Genomic DNA, 19,579 nt, shown 5'->3' on the forward strand with positions numbered 1-19,579 from the left:
AGGCCTTTGTTTCTCTATTCCGCTAGGTATATTAACTTTATGAATAATTACTATTAAGTAAAAATTACAAAAAATAAGAAAAGTGCCCGAAGATATTTCAATAATAAAACTACATATCTTAGATGAGAAAAAATAGAACTCCAAATTCCAAAAACATGTGTGGCATAATAGGGAAAGATTTTTGGCGAAAAATATACAAATTATATGTACATTATTTTTTTGTATCTTCGAACATGATGAAAAAACCTAATTTGTATTTCGAAGGAAAATATGAATTTGTTCAATTCTCCATTTTAGCTGAATAATCGGGCGCGAAAGCTTCGTCACGGAATCTGTCGGAAACGCTTGCTCGCTATTGGTTGAAAAATTTGAAAGTACCAACATTATGAACGTAACTTTATCAATTCGGCTATGTTGGCAGAACGAAACCAGTTGTGTAGGCAGGTAAAATTCGTCGCTACTGAATAAAATTTATTTTTCTTCAGTGGTTCTCACAACGAACTTTATATTGTTTTATGCAAAATCGTATCTTTGAAGATAATATTTCTAACGATGTAATTAAAGGTAAGCATTATATTGATGTTTAAGTGTTTACAGAACTTTTCTTTTTATAAGGTTCGGATCTGCAAAAGTAGCTGCACAATAATTGATAGAGTGCGATACTTGCAAAATATGAATAATTTCAGTGAACGATGTTTTAAAAATATTAAACTGCTTATTAAACATAATTAAAAATAATCTTATCACATATAGAGACTTTTCGCCATGAGATAAACATTTTGAATGCATTACGCCTTGATAATTTTAACTTTACATTTTTTATTTTTATGTGCGTTGCAGGTCACCTGTAATGAATTTTATATGATCACAAAATATTTGTTATGAATTCGCTAACATTTCCCAACGCGAGAAATGGAAAGGCAGCAGTCTAATTTACTTCAAAACTTCGACGATCCGAAATCAGAAATATTGAAAAAAAGATTATTGAAAGCGACAAGTGCTTCCGCCACGGCCAATTTTACACAGAACAACTCGCAGAATAATGTGCTATTGAATACGTTGCGCGTGAGTTACGAATCACGATAGAGTTAAATGAGAGAATAGTTCGCCCTCAATGACATTGTTTACCATGTTTCAGGCGCCCATATCGAGCAGCATGCTCGTGTCCTCGGTGCAAGCGCCGCAGAGCTCGATGCCTATTACTCACAATCTCGTCACTCACTCTATCGCTCCTGTTAAAATTCACGCGAACAATTCCCACTACCCACTTCAGCTGTCTACGGTCCATGTGCCGGTGCAGATCCCTGGGTCGACGTCCAACATTAACGTGCCGGTCCAGCTGTCGGGGGCCACGAGTAGTGTGCCCTTACAGATCGCACCAGTAAGTCTTCCCATTCAAGTATCGGCTACTACTAACGTCCCAGTCCAGCTGCCCGCCGGAGAGACTATTAATGTTCCCCTCCAAATTCCCGCAAGCCAAAATATCCAACTCGCAGGCCCCACATTGCCATCTATGCCTCTCTTACAAAACACTACTCAACCGCTTCATAACTCCATTATTCATGTGCACATGGGTTCTAATCCGCGGGCTAGTAACATGGACGGAGGTTCTGAAATGAACAATTCTGGGCAACTGCAGATGCAAGACCAGGGGGTACAAATGAAGATGAGCCAAGCTCCAGTGTCGCAGGTGCAAGTGGGAAGTAACTCCACGATTGTACAGATACCCAATTCATCCAGCAACTCAATACAGCTGACCTTGCCAAACTCTGGAGGGCAGGGAGCTGTACATTTAAGAGGTGCTCAGAGACCGGTCCCTCATGTTGTTTATTTACAAACTCCGACTGGACTGAAATCTTTTACGAGTACTGATGTCATCAGCCAAGCCAGTACAAGTGGAAATCCTCCACAAATCATTGTGCGCAGACCTGTGAGTATTTCTTATTTTCATTAGTAATTAGTAAGTGTAAAGTTAGGTTAATTATCAAATATAACATCCTTTGTTAAATAAAGATTTTTAGCATATTATTTTTTAGAATCAATAACTTTTTTATCATAGATACCAAACCTTTTATATATTTTATTAGTCACAAAAAAGAAGGGATACAGTCATTATATTATTATTATTTATTTGTAATTCTTTTATATATACCAATATATCGATTTATATATTTTGCAATAATGTAAGGAAAATGAAAGATGTTATGTTATGTTTTATAATTTAAAAATAAGTACCTGGATGACCGAGCTTTGCTCGGTATAGCAAACACTCATTGACTTTGTGTTACTTATTAACGCCATCTGCTGGTCGTTAAAACAATTAGTTGCTAACAAAATAGTATTATTATTTGCCAATAGATGTCAGGAAGAGTCATATTTTTCAGTTTATCGATTATCGATAAAACACGAATAAAAAGACATTTTCTGAAAATGATTCCTAGCTAGATCGATTTATAGCCCCCGAAACTTTCATGAAAATCGTTGGAGCCGATTCCGAGATTCCAATTATATATATATGTATATATATATATATACAAGAATTGCTCTTTAAAGATATAATATAATATTACAATTTGCGTCCTTGTTTTACATTAGATTTTTCTTATTGATTTGTAGTCTGACTCGATAAAGTAGAGGGATTATATTTGGCCAGTTTCTAATTAATAAATATCAGACAAATTACATGATTTGTTTCTTTTTAAAAACAAAAATAGTAAAAACTTGCAAAACAGACTCTTTGATAGAATGATTAATTTAGTGCAAGCTATTGTTCTGTGCTTTTGCTTGTTTCTTCCGCTTTTTTTCATTACACTCATTAGTCATCTAAATAATAAAATGACCATCAGTTTACATTAACCCTTCGATCGTGGAAAAACAAGACACAATAGAATTTCTATTGTGTCTCGGTCACCGGTGACTGAGACGCATGGGGCTTGATGAATTAAACCAAAAAAAATAATACCATTTAACAACTATAGAAAATTTTAGTAACCTCATCATAATCATTTTAATATTTATTTGAGCTTTGTCTTTTAACATTTCTATGTTACATGTATGGGTTAACCATTTAAGTGACCAGTTGGTGATTAGAACTAACAAACTGCTGATTATTATTTGTTAATTAATTAAAACTTATATTTTACACATTAAGAGTTTAATACTTTGCAGGTTACAAGCAATTCAAATATTAATTTGATTTCAAATGTTGGACAGAAACCTAACATTGCTCCAAAGGTTCAAGGGCCAAACAAATCTTCAATATTGGCACCGGCAAACCCCGTCCAGCCCATTGTTATACAGAAACCGAAAGCCAGCGATAAAGTGATTGTTCCTGTGAGCATTGCTGCTGGTAACCAAGGGAAGCAGGCAATAGCTTACCTCAGCACTGTGAAGAAACCGACTGTGAAAAATGTTGAAAACCAATCAATTCTAATTTCAAGCAATCAGAATAACGTTAATTCTGTAAATTCAAACAATCAAAAGCTTTTCTTAACTCCCATGAACATGCCAAAAATTCAGAATACAAAGTTTATTTTACCAGTAACCCTTCCAGCGACCATGGCATCTAAGGGCCCCATAATAAATCTCCAAATTGCAAATGGTCAAATACAAAATGATCCCCAAGGAAATATTACCGTAATGAGAGACACAGGTAATGTGGAAACCTCAGATATGCCACCCTTGCAGCCTCTGCAAAAGATAGTGTCTATAAATGGTAAAGAATCATCTGTACCCCAAAGCCCGAAGGCTGAGAAGTATGCCACATCCATTTTAGGTTCAAGGGCCGAGCCCACCGGTGAGCAAGGGGAGTACACTCTCTCAATTCCAGAAACAAATGCTTCAATGAATGATGACATTTACACTGTGTCCATAGCCGACGAAGAGGATGGACAGACAACAGAGAAATCATTCACATTGGCTATACCAGAGAAGGGTAAAAGTCTTTTGAATAAGAACTTAATTGATAGGAATGACATGGGGCCAGTAACTGTAGCAGCACCGGCGATTCTTCGCCGCTCCTACTCTGACAACAGTGATAGGAAGACCATCAATCACAATAATGTAAAACGTCGTATTTCCCTGTGTGCGGAGAATATGTCCAATAAGACTTTCAGGTTGTCATTGCCAAACTCCAAAGCTATCAGTACCCTTGAAACTGATGGTAATGATGATCACAAAGTTCCTTCCCTCTTTTGTAATGAGAAACTTGATAAGGACTTGGAATCGAAGGTTGTGCTAGAAGATTCTGACACTGAGGAGTACAGGGAAAAAATAGAATGTGTCAAAAATAACATGTATAGTCACAAAGACAGTGAATATGATAAAGATGACGGCAAAGAATTTTCCGAATCCGTAACAGAAGAGGATCCCCCAGGACTGGTTTGGATCAATGGAGTAGCACAACTGAGGGGAAGTGATCTTCAGTTTCAAACTAATGAGTTTGGCATGATTGATTTAATCCAAAATGAAAACGATTTGGATCATCTTACCAACCCAAGTGCTAAGTATCATACACCTTTAAAGCAGAGGATTGAAAGAAGCAGGGACAAGAAACCAACTTCCCCTGAAGATTTATACCGCTGTGATGGTTGCGGTTGCCACGGTATGGCTGCAGAGTTTATAACTCCAAACTTCTGCAGTGTGACTTGTCAAACAGAAAATCAAAAGATGTTGCAGAAAAAGAAGGACAGGGAAAGGATTGAAATGACTAAAAAGAGAAATAAAATGAAAAAGCTGCTCATGAGAAAACAAACATTGGAGGCTGAAATTGGTCAAGAAAACAAAGATGATAAAGTAGCTCTTAAGCAGTACGATTCAGCTGCTAGTGACAGTCAGCTATCAGATGCCAACTTAGTGAAGATGGCTGAAGACATGGTCGAAAATGAAAAGTATCCATGGATGTGTGGCAAGAATGGATTCTCTTGGATGCGCTATTTAGACGTTTGCAAGGCCAAAGCAGCTCCAGTAAAGTTATTCAAAGATCCGTTTCCGTACAGCAAAAATGGTTTTAAGTTGGGCATGCGTTTGGAGGCAATAGACCCGGAGCATCCAGCAATGTTCTGTGTGGTTTCCGTTGCTGAAGTGCAAGGATACAGGATGAGGTTGCACTTTGATGAATATCCAGACATGTATGACTTCTGGGTGAATGCTGACTCCGTAGATATCTTCCCTCCAGGCTGGTGCGACAAGAATGGCCGCACGCTCAAGCCGCCAGCTAGTTATGTGAATACAACATTCTCATGGCCGATGTACCTGAAACAAATGCGCGCTATAGCAGCTCCAAGACAGTTGTTTCCACATATTACAGCTACAGTAAGTATTTTGATACATTCACATTTCTTTACAGAATAACAAGGTTTCGATTGTTTAAAAAAATCTTTCTGAGTTCTGACTATGACATTTTCTTATGATAAGCAAGATTAGTCACTACAGCTACAGCCACAGAAGGGTATTAGTCTCCAGTCTGGAGTCTCTAGACCAGAGTTTCTCAAACTTTCGGCTCCACGAACCCCTGTTAAAATTTCCAGGTGACAGCGAACCCTTTACTAACTAATGGAAGGTTTTTATTTGAATAAACGGTTTTACATAAAGTGCCAAAAGAAATGTCTTTCTAATATTAATGTGATGGGTGTGCTTGTTACTTGTCGCAAATGGAATCAATGTTAAGAGTAATTTTAGACAATTTTAGCCTTAATTCTGACTCGGTAACAAGTAGATTTCTGTATATATTTTTTTTATGAAATAAGTGGGCAAACGAGCAAATGGGTCACCTGATGGAAAACAACTTCCGTCGCCCATAGACACTCGCAGCATCAGAAGAGCTGCAAGTGCGTTGCCTGCCTTTTAAGAGGGAACAGTGTAATAGGGGAGGGAAGGGAAGGGAATAGGGGAGGGTAGGGAAGGAAATAGGGAGGGGATTAGGCCTACGGTAAAATCCCCTACCATATTGCCTCATCCTTCCTTAAATAGTTATAATAAGTATTTTAGTTTTTATCATGACCGTGTGAAACCCCACTCTCACATAAGTATTTTGTAGCAAAGGGAAATAGGAAATTCACCGATTTGTGTGATTTTTTGAAATACTCTACCTGTCTAGCTGCCCAAAAATCTATCAAAGACATCCTTTGAAATCAGCTTGAAGAGTTCTATAGGCATTTCTAATAGTAACTCCAGTTGCTTGACACTCAAACTAGAAATTATGCTCTCGTTCGTGACCGCAAACGGGTTACGAATCCAGCCATCTTTTCCAGCCCAATTATCAAGCCACCATTACGTAAATTTTGTCGCGAACCCCTTGCCGTCGCATGGCGAACCCCCACTTTGAGAAACCCTGCTCTATACCCAGCACATTAAGTTGCATACTTGCTTATGTATAGATTTTATAACACATTTTACTTAAAATGGGTATGTAGATTACAGTGGCAAACATGTTTTATGTCATATATTCATTAACCCTCATTATTTTCCCTAGAATATGAAGCCGAACAGCTTCCGCGTGGGCATGAAGTTGGAGGCGGAGGAGCGTGGCGGCACGTTACGCGTGGCGACGGTGGCGGACATGATGGACGGACGCGTGCTGGTGCGGCCCGACGGTGGTGCGGACTTCTGGGCGGACCCCGCCTGCCCGTACATACACCCGGTGGGCTGGGCCGACGAGCACGGCGCCGCGCTGACCCCGCCCAAATGTGAGTACCACTATTTAATAGGCGTATCCACACAGAGCGAGCAGCCTCGCGAGGCATTCGCCGCACGAAGCAGCTCGGTTAGTGTCGACGTGCCTCGCCCGAGACAAGCGTGCGTACCTTGGGCGAGTCACGTCCATACTTTATACGTGGGAGAGCCATGCTTCGGCACGAATGGGCCGGCTCGACCGGATAAATATCACGTTCTCACAGAAAACCGGCGTGAAACAGCGCTTGCGCTGTGTTTCGCCGAGTGAGTGAGTTTACCGGAGGCCCAATCCCCTACCCTATTCCCTTTCTTACCCTCCCCTATCCCTTCCCTTCCCTACCCTCCCCTATTACCCTATTCCCTCTTAAAAAGCCGGCAACACACATGCAGCTCTTCTGATGCTGCGAGTGTCCATGGGCAACGGAAGTTGCTTTCCATCAGGTGACCCGTTTGCTAGTTTACCCCCTTATTTCATTTAAAAAAAAACTACGCCGAATGCCTCGCGAGGCTGCTCGCTCTGTATGGACCCGCCTATTGAGTAACCGCCGCACTCAGAGAAATTTAATGATGATTAATCTTCAATTTAATGAAGAGTTTGACAGATAATGTATGAGGCTTATGTCAAAAAACTGAGTGCGGCAGTTGGAATAGGGTTACACCAACCTTTCCCAAAGTGGGCGATAACGCCACCGTGTGGGCGCTGAACACGGAATATATAACACTACAGGAAAGGGCATATGGGCGTGGCCCGCGTGCCATAGTTATGTCCAGCTGGACATAACTCGCACACAAAAGGAAATTCGTGAGTACGGATTAAAACCTTACATTAGTTGACGTAAGGTGTAAAATTGCGTACAACTTCAAGCCTTATCATATTTAGCTGTCAAGCGCCATCTAGCGTTGAATAACTGAACTCGGTAGTCAGAGCCGGTATTGCTAAATTTAAATTCTTCTTTATTTCAAAAGGGTTAGGGCTGTTTTTACGACATTGTATTTAAGAAAGAAATCTCTTTGTGATTGGTTATTTCTTTTGTGTGCGTAAAATGTTACTGTGTGAGTTTGGCGACAGCAGTTTCAATGAAACTTACTTGCTATGCCCCTTCCTTTAGTGTTATATATTCCGTGGCGCTGAAGGTCTAAAGGGGGTTTAGGATCAAGAATTGTTGGCGGGTGATTTATTTCATCTGGATGCATTTTAAATTGAAACAATGGAGGCACTAAAACAATATTTTGTTCTCAAAGTTAGACAAAATAGGTTTGGGAAACTCTGGGTTACACTGGGTATCAGTCTGATCCAGACTGAGAAAGAATGATTGAGTAACCGTGTGACTGATGGAGTGATAATTTTTTTATTACGAACTTTCCAACCATCATTCTGGCGTCAGTCTGAGACTGATGGACTGAACTGATGCTGGACTGACCGTGTAACCCTAGTCTTAGGCCCAATTGCGCCAATCCACGTAAAAAGTTAACACTGCATTACAATATTTTTTTTGCGAATTTTCGGCGCCTCTGTGTCTGTAGCCTGAGCCATGGGGTATGTAATAACAATTATAATTGTTATATTGCGGCTCCTACAGCAGGACCCTATAAACTTTACTCTTCGTATATTATTATGGTTGCTGTATTAATTTTTAGGTATATTAAGTAATGCCAAAATTGTTTAGCCATGCTTCAGCACGAATAAGCCATTTCAACAAAGCCACATGTCCAAAATATTGCTGATAAGTATGTAAAACTTAGCATTTTGTTGAGCTAATCTCAGGTTGTGACGAGTGCGACAATGATGTGAAACGACATGTCAATGCTAAACCGAGAAAACTATAAAAATAGAAATTCTTTTACATAATGGATAGTAGTTTCCGGCTGGTAGTATTAAAGGTAGACACCCAATATGACCATTCTGAAAGTGTTATTGAATAAATAATAATAATCTATTCAGAAATAATAAGAAATTAATTTAAATCTAAATAAGTAGATATTTGATTGTAACTATTCAATGAATATTGAGTAAGAATTTTCCTTAAAACCAGGAAACGAAATTTGAGCCCCATCCCCAATTAAATATCTTATCAGGTATCGTTGACTTAAGTCTTAACCATGGTTTCGTAACCGCGCTATCCAAATTGTTGTGTTCGTCTTTATCAGCCTTTTACTAAACCATTGAAATGTCATCGTTAGAGTCTATCCTTGGGCATTGATCGATGCAATGTTTAAACAATTATATTATAGATGACGCACGCAACTCCGTTGCGCCAAAATTTGTTTATCGCGCGAGACCCGTACATTTTTCCGGACTAATAAGTATCCTATGTCCTTTCATAGCCTAGTATACAACAAACTTGATTTTTCTCATACAAAAAGCAATTAAATGTTGAATATCGAACCTTTGCCTGATTTTTTCGCTTAATATCACTTTGGAGAAATTGTTTATAATTACCAAAACTAGCGCATGATGCAATAATAAAGGGTGTTTTTTTATTTCTTAGGACAACGTGAAAACTTTGAGTCCCGTGATAGCCTAGTAAACGAATGATTCTGCTTGGAAAAGTCGAAAGCAGAAATTTTGACTTTGGTACCTTGTTTAGACATAATCTCTGAAAATTTCAACTCTCTAGCTATTATCGTTCTTGAGTTACAGCCGGAGACAGACAGACGGACATACAGAAGGACAGACAGACGGACAGACAGACGGACAGACAGAAGGACAGACAGACGGACAGACAAAGAGACGGACAGACAGATGGACAGACAGACGGTCAAGAAGATGGACAGACATTAAAGTCTCAGTATAGGGTCCCGTTTTTACCCTTTGGGTACGAAACCCTAAAAAACACACTCGGCCAATTTTAGAAGCTCATAGCGAGGCAATGATTAGATTAGTATAAAGGACAAAGTTGTAGAGAATTTAATTATATTTTATCATGTAGTACAAGAGAATTTCGTACGACGCACCGTTTCTGATGAGTAAGCAAAAAGCCAAAAAACGGGACCTTCTTCAGGGGTCAGGACTTTTTGTATGTTTATCTCCTAACTAGTCTAAATAAGGTACCAAAGTCAAAATTTCTGCTTTCGACTTTTCCAAGCAGAATCATTCGTTTACTAGGCTATCACGGGACTCAAAGTTTTCACGTTGTCATAAAAATTTTGTTTTTATAACAATGTGGTCGATTCTAGGCAGCCACCACCAGGACATTTTTTTTTGTACAGAAGCAGGCGTCGGTTCAGCGAGTTGTATAAATAGCTGATTATAAATAAGTAGTCGCGAGTCGTGCCTACTTGACCTACTTACTATAGCGGGCCAGTGTGTCGACAAGTTAATTTGTAAGACAACTTCACCGCTGCTACAGATATTTTGCTAATTGTACATTACAAATGCAGTTATTGAGGGCACGGTAGCACACGCGTGTGCACTTGGCCACGGTCACGAAATTAAAAAAATAAGCGCCTGTCATAATTCGAATTCGGAATGTCGAAATCCCGCCCACCGATCGTAGAGGACGTTTACAATGATTGTAGTTCGATTATTTTAAAACGCTCCCAACCGATCACTCGGAGATATTAAACGAGGTATATTTAACGCAGCAGGATAATATTATCGGCGCTTGTTTACGAATTACATCACACAGTCGACGTCGCGACGACCTGCCGACTGGATGTCCCCGAGGTCTGAACGATCTTGATACTTGCTAGATAATACATTATCGCATAAATATGTAGAACTACTAAATAACTCGTTTTGTTTGTAATTTAAAATGACCGTCGTAGTCGAAGTTTATAATGTGATGTGAATTCAGTTTATGTACAATCTAAAGACATTTGTGTTTGTGTTGAATAAAAGTTGCGGTCGACTTTTACTATTTATATTTAAGGAGATAAGCGATAATAATATCAAACCACAATGCATACAATTTTTAATGCTTATACCTTCGGATAACTAGTTTTAAAATATTTCCATTTATATGATTGATAAGCAGTTACTTGTTTCATCTACGTGTATTCCTATTAATATTATATCGATACCAATATTATAAATACAATAGTATGTCTGTTACCTCTACATGCTTAAGCTGCTGAATCGATTGTGATGTTTTTGGTATAGAGATAGTTCCGAGTGCCGGGAAAGGAAATTTGGCACTTTTATCCCGGAAAAATGTACGGTTCCCGTGCGATAAACGATTTTCAGCGTGACGGAGTTACAGGCGTAATCTAGTGGAATTTATATACAAATTTAGATGTAAGAAAGACGTAGAGTTCTAGGTTCTATCGGCATATTTTACTAGCGCATACCTAATAGGTATGTAGCTATCCAACAATTAATTAATTTCGCATGTAGGTATAATAATAATTATTGTACATGATAGCTCGAAATGGCATCGCATTCAATACGTATATACATCAGTAATGCGAATTATAAACCATAAAAGAGAATAATGAAAACCTGCACATTTATTTTATAATCATTGTTTTGTATTATTGTAGGTGCATACAATAGAAGTTTTTACTAAACGATATGATTAAAATCGGTCTCGGAATCTCTTTTGGATTTATGTTATCTCTATGTTAAGATTTTGCATAGTATGGATTATTCCCAATTCATGGATTTACCACTCTACCCTCTATCAGCCATCTAATTTAGCTTTTAATGTACACATAGGTACTGTTGTTTTCAAATGAATTTATTCTGTGGTAAATATTTTGTAGCCAATAATAGTAAATTAATGCATTAATAAATATTATCCTCAAATATATTATGCTTTCCGGTTCAATTGCGGAAATTAATTTTACCTAAACTATAGTCCGGGCGCAGGACAGTACTTTCGGCCATTGACTGCTTCTTTTACTTTTTTTACTTTCACTGAACATAATATTGGTATCTCTTTTCCACGTACGCCTTATGCAAGAATGCCAATATTTTTGTGCGCGTGTGTATTAGGCGACCAGACTTTAACTGGAAATGCTTCTACAATCCAAAGTCGTCTTTAATTATTATCTTCCAACTCTAAAATAATTATAAATATTTAAGCGGCCGGACAAACTGTACTTTTACTTTGTACCCATTTAATTTGACCCCGCGCGCGCTTGTTAGGGGGCGCTAGGGTAACGTTTGCACACGGGCGCCACATGGGCTAGAGACGGCCCTGTGTATAAATATAAAATGCGTGTTGTAAATAAAATTCTTCATTATCAACAATCATTGACTCGTACCCGATTTTACTCTTCGAAAAAGGAACCCTAAAAGCGAAACGTCTTCACATCGCTTTTGAATTTACTCTATTCGCCGAATTAAATGGCCAAGTGATTAACACCAACCTTGATGTTATAATTATTATGACTTTAAAATACAAGTTGTGAGGTAATGACGCATGCTTCAAATAATTTTAGTTGTGGTACGCGTGTGTTAAACGCCTATTTTAGTACTATTGTTGAAAGTGCCATTACTTTTAAGACACAAGTATCTACAAAAAAAAAAAAACAAAGTGTCTAATTTTACCAAATTAGATAAGTACTTTGTTTTTTACACCGAAAGACAAATCAAACATACTACATAGTGTAGACTGTAGAGATCTAGATGTGGCTAGTTTATGAAATATCTTAAAATCTGTCAGGGATATTCGAAGATGATAAATATACAAATCGAAGAATTTTAGCTTATTTAATGAACTTTACTAAAAATTAATAAAAACTTTTCAGGATTCAGGACAAACACATTTTAATTTATTAAAAAATATATTTACAAAATGGACACTAACATCTAAATACTGTTGTCTTTCTTTTGTCTGTTATGTAAGAAAATCACTTTATAGAGACACCAACCTTGTATGAGTTACCCTATTTATTTTACCTGTTATTTCCTTCATTAGTATTCAGTTAAGTACATTTATTACTCGACCGTCAAATATAATTTCATACAGTCATACAATAATTAGCATACAATTCGTCCCCAGTTGGCACTTGCGTGGGTCACATGATAACCGAATTGTTTGCCAACGATGGCGTCTGAAGGACTCTTGAAGCTTTTTACAATAATATGTTTTTAAGGTTTTACAGTAATTTTGTGAACTGATATTTATATTTTTTTTTTGTTTTGGTAGAGTTCAACCATCTGTATTAAAATATTTATTTTGATTCACTGTCTCTACGTTATCATAATAATGTAAACAATTATTTATAATACGAAGGTAAGGTCTTATAAGAAAGAAAGAATTAAAGTTAGTGAGTAAAACATTACCCACCAAATAATGGAACACCGCGCAGTGCGCATTCTTGCTTAGTGATTTAAATGTTGCGATCGGCCTATATTTTATATACTATATTGCCCATATTGGCGCCGCGAGGTAGCGGAAAATTGGCAAGTAGACGTCACGAATAAGGATTCTATAGTCTTTCACGAAAGAGTAAAAAGCAAGAGCTTCGAATCATGTTAATGCCTTAATTACGATGAGACGACCCACTAGCAATAGACGGTGTTCTCGGCCGAGAACTCGGTATGATTTCACCAATTTGATTGGCTAAAAGCACTGTATTGCCACTCTACTCGGTAGGTGTAATCAGTAGGCCTACTACGAAACCGTTTTGAGACTCAAACATTCGGACGAGGATGCCGCGTCCTGCTCTAACAGCGTAATTTCTCATTTCTTAGAGTATGACGCGTCATTTTCGTGCGATTGTTTGAATCTCAAAACGGTTTCGTGGTACGGCCTCAGGCCCTATTGCTTGTACGTCGTCTTACACCCAGGCCCCCAACTATAGTTGGGGGCCTGGGTGGGGAAACAAGGCACAGAGTTGCTAGACTGTTAGTGATCCATTACCACTGCAGTGTCACAGAAAAATAAATACATAGTTACTATGTAGGCATTGTGCTATGTAGTCCCACAGAACACTATGTCTTAAACAAACGCTATCTCTATACTCTTTTTCCCACTAAGCCGCTCTCTGTCCCACAGGCTACAAGGAGGAGGTATTCTTGTGGGAGGCATAAGTCCCATAGAACGCCGTCTCTCTCCCTCAAATGCTATCTGTATACTCTATCTCTGTCCCACAGGCTTATAGGAGGAGGTGTTCTCGTGGGAGGCATAAGTCCCACAGAACGCCATCTCTTTCCCACAAACGCTATCTCTATAATCTATCTCTGTCCCACAGGCTACAAGGAGGAGATGTTCTCGTGGAAGGTATAAGTCCCACAGAACGCCGTCTCTTTCCCACAAACTACTCTATAATCTATCTCTGTCCCACAGGCTACAAGGAGGAGGTGTTCTCGTGGGAGGCGTACCTGGCGGAAACGATGTCGACGGCGGCGCCGCCCCGCGCGTTCAAGACCCGCGCGCCCGTCGGCTTCAAACCCGGCATGAAGTTGGAAGTTGTTGATAAGAGGGTGAGTTATCTATAGGATATTTTGTAATACTGGAGCTCCTTAGGGCAAAGCTTCAGCAAACAGGAATACTCCCATCAATTTAAAGGGAAGTCAAATAGCTCCGCTGCGTTGTTTCACATAATATATGTTTCAGGATATGCCTAGTGTGTACACAGCTAGTATTGGTGCAGACTGCGGTCATTTTTTAGCAGAAACGTGATTTGTTATTTCTCTCGTTGTCACTTGTCGCAGCCACGCAACGCAGATGTGGCATACAAAGCGTTGTTCTCACGATAAGAAATTAATAATAATAAATATAAATACTTAATTATTTATATTCTTGTGCTATGTTGTTAAAAGTAAAAGCTTTTAAAATGAAGTCATTTCTGTTTAGTTCATAAAATAAAAAATTACAGCTTAATGATAAAAAGTAACAGGCATTACGGTCATTATAATACGAACCTTTGTAACTAAAATACTAAACAATTTCCACGAAGGGTTGCAACGAGCGATGAAAGCAAGTTTCAAATGAAATTAGGGCCAAGGTTTGCTCAAACCTGATTTTCATGTCGAAAGGTCACAGTTACTTTAATGCCTTAGTACTAGACCTAAATTCTTTCTATGTATGTATAAGGTTTTCGTACGCTTATAAAAGGGAAAAAATCCTTAGAAATCGTATTACACGGGGAAAAGATTTAAGATACCATATTTTATCTTAAGATAAGGTAGTATATTATAGTATCTTTGTCGTGTTTGACGCAAGTGTACTACAAAAAATACAACGATACATATTACATAATAATAAATATATTAATATTCAATAACTTAACGGATTAGCGAAAATATCTTACGTATCGAATATTATCGTGTAACGACTAATAAGGTTTCTACAAGGTAGTCTACAAGCCTTCGTAAGTTCTCTACAACAACTTGCTAACTAAAGTATTTTACGATAACATTATATAACTGATGGACAAATATTATCCTGGAAGTACAGTTTACAGATGGTTGACTACTTTCGACTTCATTAATATGACGATCCAAAAGTAGTGCTGCAGTCTTGTGCTGCACACTGACTACAATATCAAATTCCAAATAGTTGACTCACAAAAAGTGTGTACAAGCCATACTTTAACCCATCAAGCCCCAAGCGGCCACCGGCGCTGCGGCCGCGTAGCAATTAAATATTATCTATTGTGTCTCGATTTCCCACGACCGAGGTAGATTTGAAGTTCGGTGTTGAATAAATATATTAATTTGGCACCCTTATGTGAGTCATGTTTGATGATTGGTACCATAAAGCAATGTCCTATTAATAAGCGCAAAATAGCGCTGCAGTTTCGCCTTTTTAATGTAATGTTGGTCGTCGTGTGTGCTTTAAAAAGCTTTATTACCCTGAATCACTAAGCGCCACAAAAAGCCTTATGATACAAGTTAGCAGACATTAAATAATAATTGTTTTAACAGGTTCAACTCGTTTGATAGTGACGGGGTCTCCTAAAAGTGACAGGAACGTAAAATATAATAGAGACAGCATGCACAAATGTGTTGAACTATTTGGACATTCTTGTATATGTCCAACTAGGGTTATAACTTATAATTTATAAGGTTTGTGACAGGTGCCGCACAAGTCGAGCTATACTTGTATATCTACTAAATTATTGTTTCATTCCTGGGTAAAAAATAAGTTAACTTGCTGTACTAAAGAAGTGTTGTCCCAGGTGCCGTTCCTTATTCGCGTGGCGACGGTTAGCGCGGTGCGCGGCCACCGGGTGCGAGTGTCGTTCGACGGTTGGCCGGACGAGTTGTCGTGCTGGCTGGACGACGACTCGCCCGACATACACCCCGTCGGCTGGTGCCTCAAGACCGGACATCCGCTGGAGCCGCCGCTAAGTGAGTAGCTTTCTATTCCATAGTCCATACATATTCATGTCGACTAAGATGGACGAACGAGATTCGTATTCTATCGTATCAAAAAAAAACTGTACTAAAAATGATATAATAAGAGCCAGTGTTTAGGCACGAACGGGCCGGCTCGACCAGAGAAATTTCTCACGTTCTCACAGAAAACCGGCGTGAAACAGCGCTTGCGCTGTGTTTCGCCGAGTGAGTGAGTTTACCGGAGGCCCAATCCCCTACCCTATTCCCTTCCCTACCCTCCCCTATTCCCTTCCCTTCCCATCCCTACCCTCCCCTATTACCCTATTCCCTCTTAAAATGCCGGCAATTCACCTGCAGCTCTTCTGATGCTGCGAGTGTCCATGGGCGACGGCAGTTGCTTTCCATCAGGTGACACGAATGCTCGTTTGCCCCCTTATTTCATAAAAAAAAATAGCTTAACCGTCACGCCATTTTTGATTTTTTTTAAATTTCTAATTACTCATTAAAAATCGTCACAAAAAATGGTTTATGTTTACACTTGACATATCGCCCCACACTAATGTGTTAGCGGCTTTTTATTTCCATCTCTGTATTATTGTTTACGTTGTAAGAAATGTAACAAGGAGTGAAACAATATAAGCTGGCTTATATTTTTTTGGCGCCCATTTTGGGCGCTTGACAGATGAGAGGATAAAATTATGACAGCATCGCAGACTTTCTATAAGTGTAAGATGCCATGTTGAAGTTTAATGACTTCAATCGCCTAGCGAGTCCAACGTAAAATGTTGGCGGCATCGGAGAAAACATCGTGAAAATCGTAGTGGTAATGAAAGTGTTAATAAAGTATGCGCTTCGACAGTTCCTTGTTACAACAATTTGTATAACGTTACAGCGGCGGAGGAGCTGCGTATAGCTGGCCCGTGCGGCGTGGGCGGATGCCGGGGGCTGGGCTCGGTGCGGGGCGGGGCCAACAAGCAGCACGCCGTGCCCGCCGCCTGCCCCTACCGCGCGCCGCCGCCAACGCGCTCCGACCGCCTGCAGCCGAGGTCAGTAAACACTACAAGATTCTGATTAGAGAGTCCATCGGATCGGAATCGGAGCGTACGTAGCGGACAGATTTGTTGCTTTGTATTGATTTCTAAGGCACTGCATACACTGGAAGTTCCAGAGTATGCAGTCGGAATCGGAGCGTACGGTGCGGACGAAGCGTTATTTATAATTTGTCAGGCGCAGAAATGACGTTCCAGACAAATTATAAATCACGCTTCGTCCGCACCGTACGCCCCGATTCCGACCTGGTGGACGCGCAGCAAACTTGAACATACTCTATTAGCATAAATAAATAAAATATCCAATTGACAGACATAAATTAAGCTTGTCTTATTATTATCTTCTTCCTTGTGTTATATCGCTAAAGGTTGATTTAACTGTTGATTGTTCAACTTTCTAATAACAAGTGGTTTAGTAAAACTCGTTTTTAGTGTACTATCCAGATCAGCAAAATTTTGTTTTTCTTTTCTCAGGCCACCAAGCAAACCGCCTAAACCTATACAGTCGAGTACCCCGACAAGTGATACACAGAGAGAAAAGTAAGTTCACACTAGCATATTACTATGATAATTTGCTGTTTAAGTATAGCAAATACATGTATTTCTTTCCTTCTATTACTAATACTTAATTTTTTACAGATTACCGAGAGGACGGCCACCGAAGCATAAACGAGTGGAGGAAGTCATTAAGAATGACCCAGTATGTGTAACCATATTATGTTAATTGATTGTACTCATTCCAAATATGTTTATAAATAGTAGTCATAAGACATTTTAGACCAGTTTGGTGTACGGCTGTTTGTACTTTCCGTCACAATTAAACTAAATCAAGTAATTAAGTGAAAGTACTGATTTTTAGAATTTCAAATTAAAATACAGAATAGACAAACTTATAAATTATGGATGCAACTCGAGCGATATTTGTGCGAATATATCAAATAAATACAAGAAGCGATATAGCTTATGAATCGCCCATAAATGCTGAGCTTTCGTTACAGGGCTCCGATGATGAGTCACTATCCAGTGGCGGTAAGCGGTGGCGGGGATCCCCCGCACCGCGCGACCCGCCCTCCCCCGCGCGCGCCGTGCTCGCCCGACACATGGCCGAGCTCGACCTGCCGGACAACCCCGTGCTTTGGTCACAGGTCAACATAATATTATTATGATGTAGGGACTGTCCGCACTGCGAATTTTAAGTTGTCCGCAAGTGCGGATTTAAAGTGTTACACAAGTGCGAAAAAAACTCGCGCGATTAAAATTGGCAGTGCAGACAGCCCTTTCTGCTACGAATATAAACATTCATTATATGACCTTTGCGTTGTTACTATGCGACGGAATTGCGGGAAAAATTATTGCTTCTGCAACGTATTTCGTTGCGCATAGTCCCCACTTTATGCTACACTCCGTAATTTGTAAGTAATTATCATGATTTTTACTTCAGCATAACGATATGTTTTTTTATTTATAGAATATAGTCGTCGACTATAACAATTTGATTTGCCAACAGAAAGAGACGGCGGCGCTGGTGGGTCGTCTCGGCGGTGCGGGCGCGGGCGCAGCGGCGGCGGCGGCGCGGCTATCGGGCGCGGAGCTGCTGATGGCATCATGCGACGAGCTGGTAGCATGCCTGCGGCTGCGGCTCGGCCCTGCGGTGAAGGTGCACGCGCTCGTGCGCCACTTGCGTCGCCGGCTCACGTGACGCCTCCCGCCCCTCCCCCGCCTGCCCCGCCTACCCCGCCTGCGCGCGCTCACCGATGCGCTCGCCTCCTGGATATACGCCGCAAGAATATAACAAGATCGTGTGACAGCAACAGTTATAGCGAAAATACGTGTGAACAGAGCTTAAGTAAATAAATCATGAACATTATCATACGCGGATCTTCGATAGTTGTGATTATTCTGTGCGCTCTTAGAATGAGCAAAAGAAATGTTAATAGTCCTTAGCGCCAAAAATGTAAATAGAGAATGAAACAGACATAATTTACTTTAGTTTTTGTGTTTTTGGACGTGACATGTAATAAACCTACTGCGAATTTATGAATACACCGCTTTGCCATAAGTGTTAATATATTCACTATGTGAATATGTTCTAATGTAGTGTTCAGTTATTTTTCATAACTTGTAAATATTTTAATTTTGTCTTTTAAATCTTAACAACCTTAAGATGGTTGAAATTTCACATTTTAACTTAAATGTGTTTGTACAGTTTTACAATATAAATTATCAAGTTTAGATTTGTGAATATTATTTGCTAACACAAAGTTTAGTACTGCGTAAACAAATGCTAGTTATTAGATATTTGCCCCTGTCTGTCAAGCTAATTTTCTAGCAGAATAGAAAAGGAGAAAACCAGCTGTCTATGTCTAAGTACTTGCATACAGTTTTGCTCGATCGAGCAAAACCCACGGCTCGAGATTTCGTCCACACATTCAGCATTGCTCGATAGTTGTATTCTAAATCGATATATTTAATTCCATCGAGCCGGCTCGATGCTAGCCTTCGAGCGGCTCGATGCGAGCCTTCGAGCTGTGAGTTTTGCGGTCCACACAGTAACTATTACTCGATTTGGAGTAAAACTATCGAGCAAAACCGCATGTGAGTACTTAGCATTAGACTTCTGTAT

The 19,579-nt window shown here is 39.5% G+C and overlaps 1 protein-coding gene across 2 annotated transcripts; it reads left to right on the top strand.

The window, feature by feature from the left end:
- The first annotated feature begins 296 nt into the window (after window positions 1-296).
- Window positions 297-19,362, top strand: LOC121731934 (lethal(3)malignant brain tumor-like protein 3). 2 transcript variants are annotated; one of them, XM_042121634.1, is made up of 13 exons: window positions 297-564; window positions 841-1,065; window positions 1,139-1,381; window positions 1,640-1,930; window positions 3,169-5,313; window positions 6,473-6,686; window positions 13,911-14,047; window positions 15,748-15,919; window positions 16,800-16,953; window positions 17,431-17,496; window positions 17,596-17,656; window positions 17,955-18,101; window positions 18,464-19,362. In XM_042121634.1, exons 2-13 carry the CDS (start codon window positions 913-915, stop codon window positions 18,653-18,655), a joined length of 3,975 nt encoding a protein of 1,324 aa, XP_041977568.1. In that variant the 5' UTR covers window positions 297-564; window positions 841-912; the 3' UTR covers window positions 18,656-19,362. The 2 variants fall into 2 exon arrangements, with proteins under 2 accessions (XP_041977568.1, XP_041977567.1); XM_042121633.1 differs by having other exon boundaries at window positions 1,139-1,930.
- The last annotated feature ends 217 nt before the right edge of the window (window positions 19,363-19,579 follow it).

This window comes from Aricia agestis, chromosome 11, assembly GCF_905147365.1.
Source record: "Aricia agestis chromosome 11, ilAriAges1.1, whole genome shotgun sequence".
NCBI classification, from domain to species: domain Eukaryota; kingdom Metazoa; phylum Arthropoda; class Insecta; order Lepidoptera; family Lycaenidae; genus Aricia; species Aricia agestis.

Coding starts and splice junctions, on each gene's coding strand:
- LOC121731934 (XM_042121633.1), top strand. CDS start 913: ATGGAAAGGCAGCAGTCTAATTTACTTCAAAACTTCGACGATCCGAAA. Junction 14,048..15,747: donor TGGAAGTTGTTGATAAGAGG/GTGAGTTATCTA, acceptor GTGTTGTCCCAG/GTGCCGTTCCTTATTCGCGT. Junction 15,920..16,799: donor TCCGCTGGAGCCGCCGCTAA/GTGAGTAGCTTT, acceptor ATAACGTTACAG/CGGCGGAGGAGCTGCGTATA.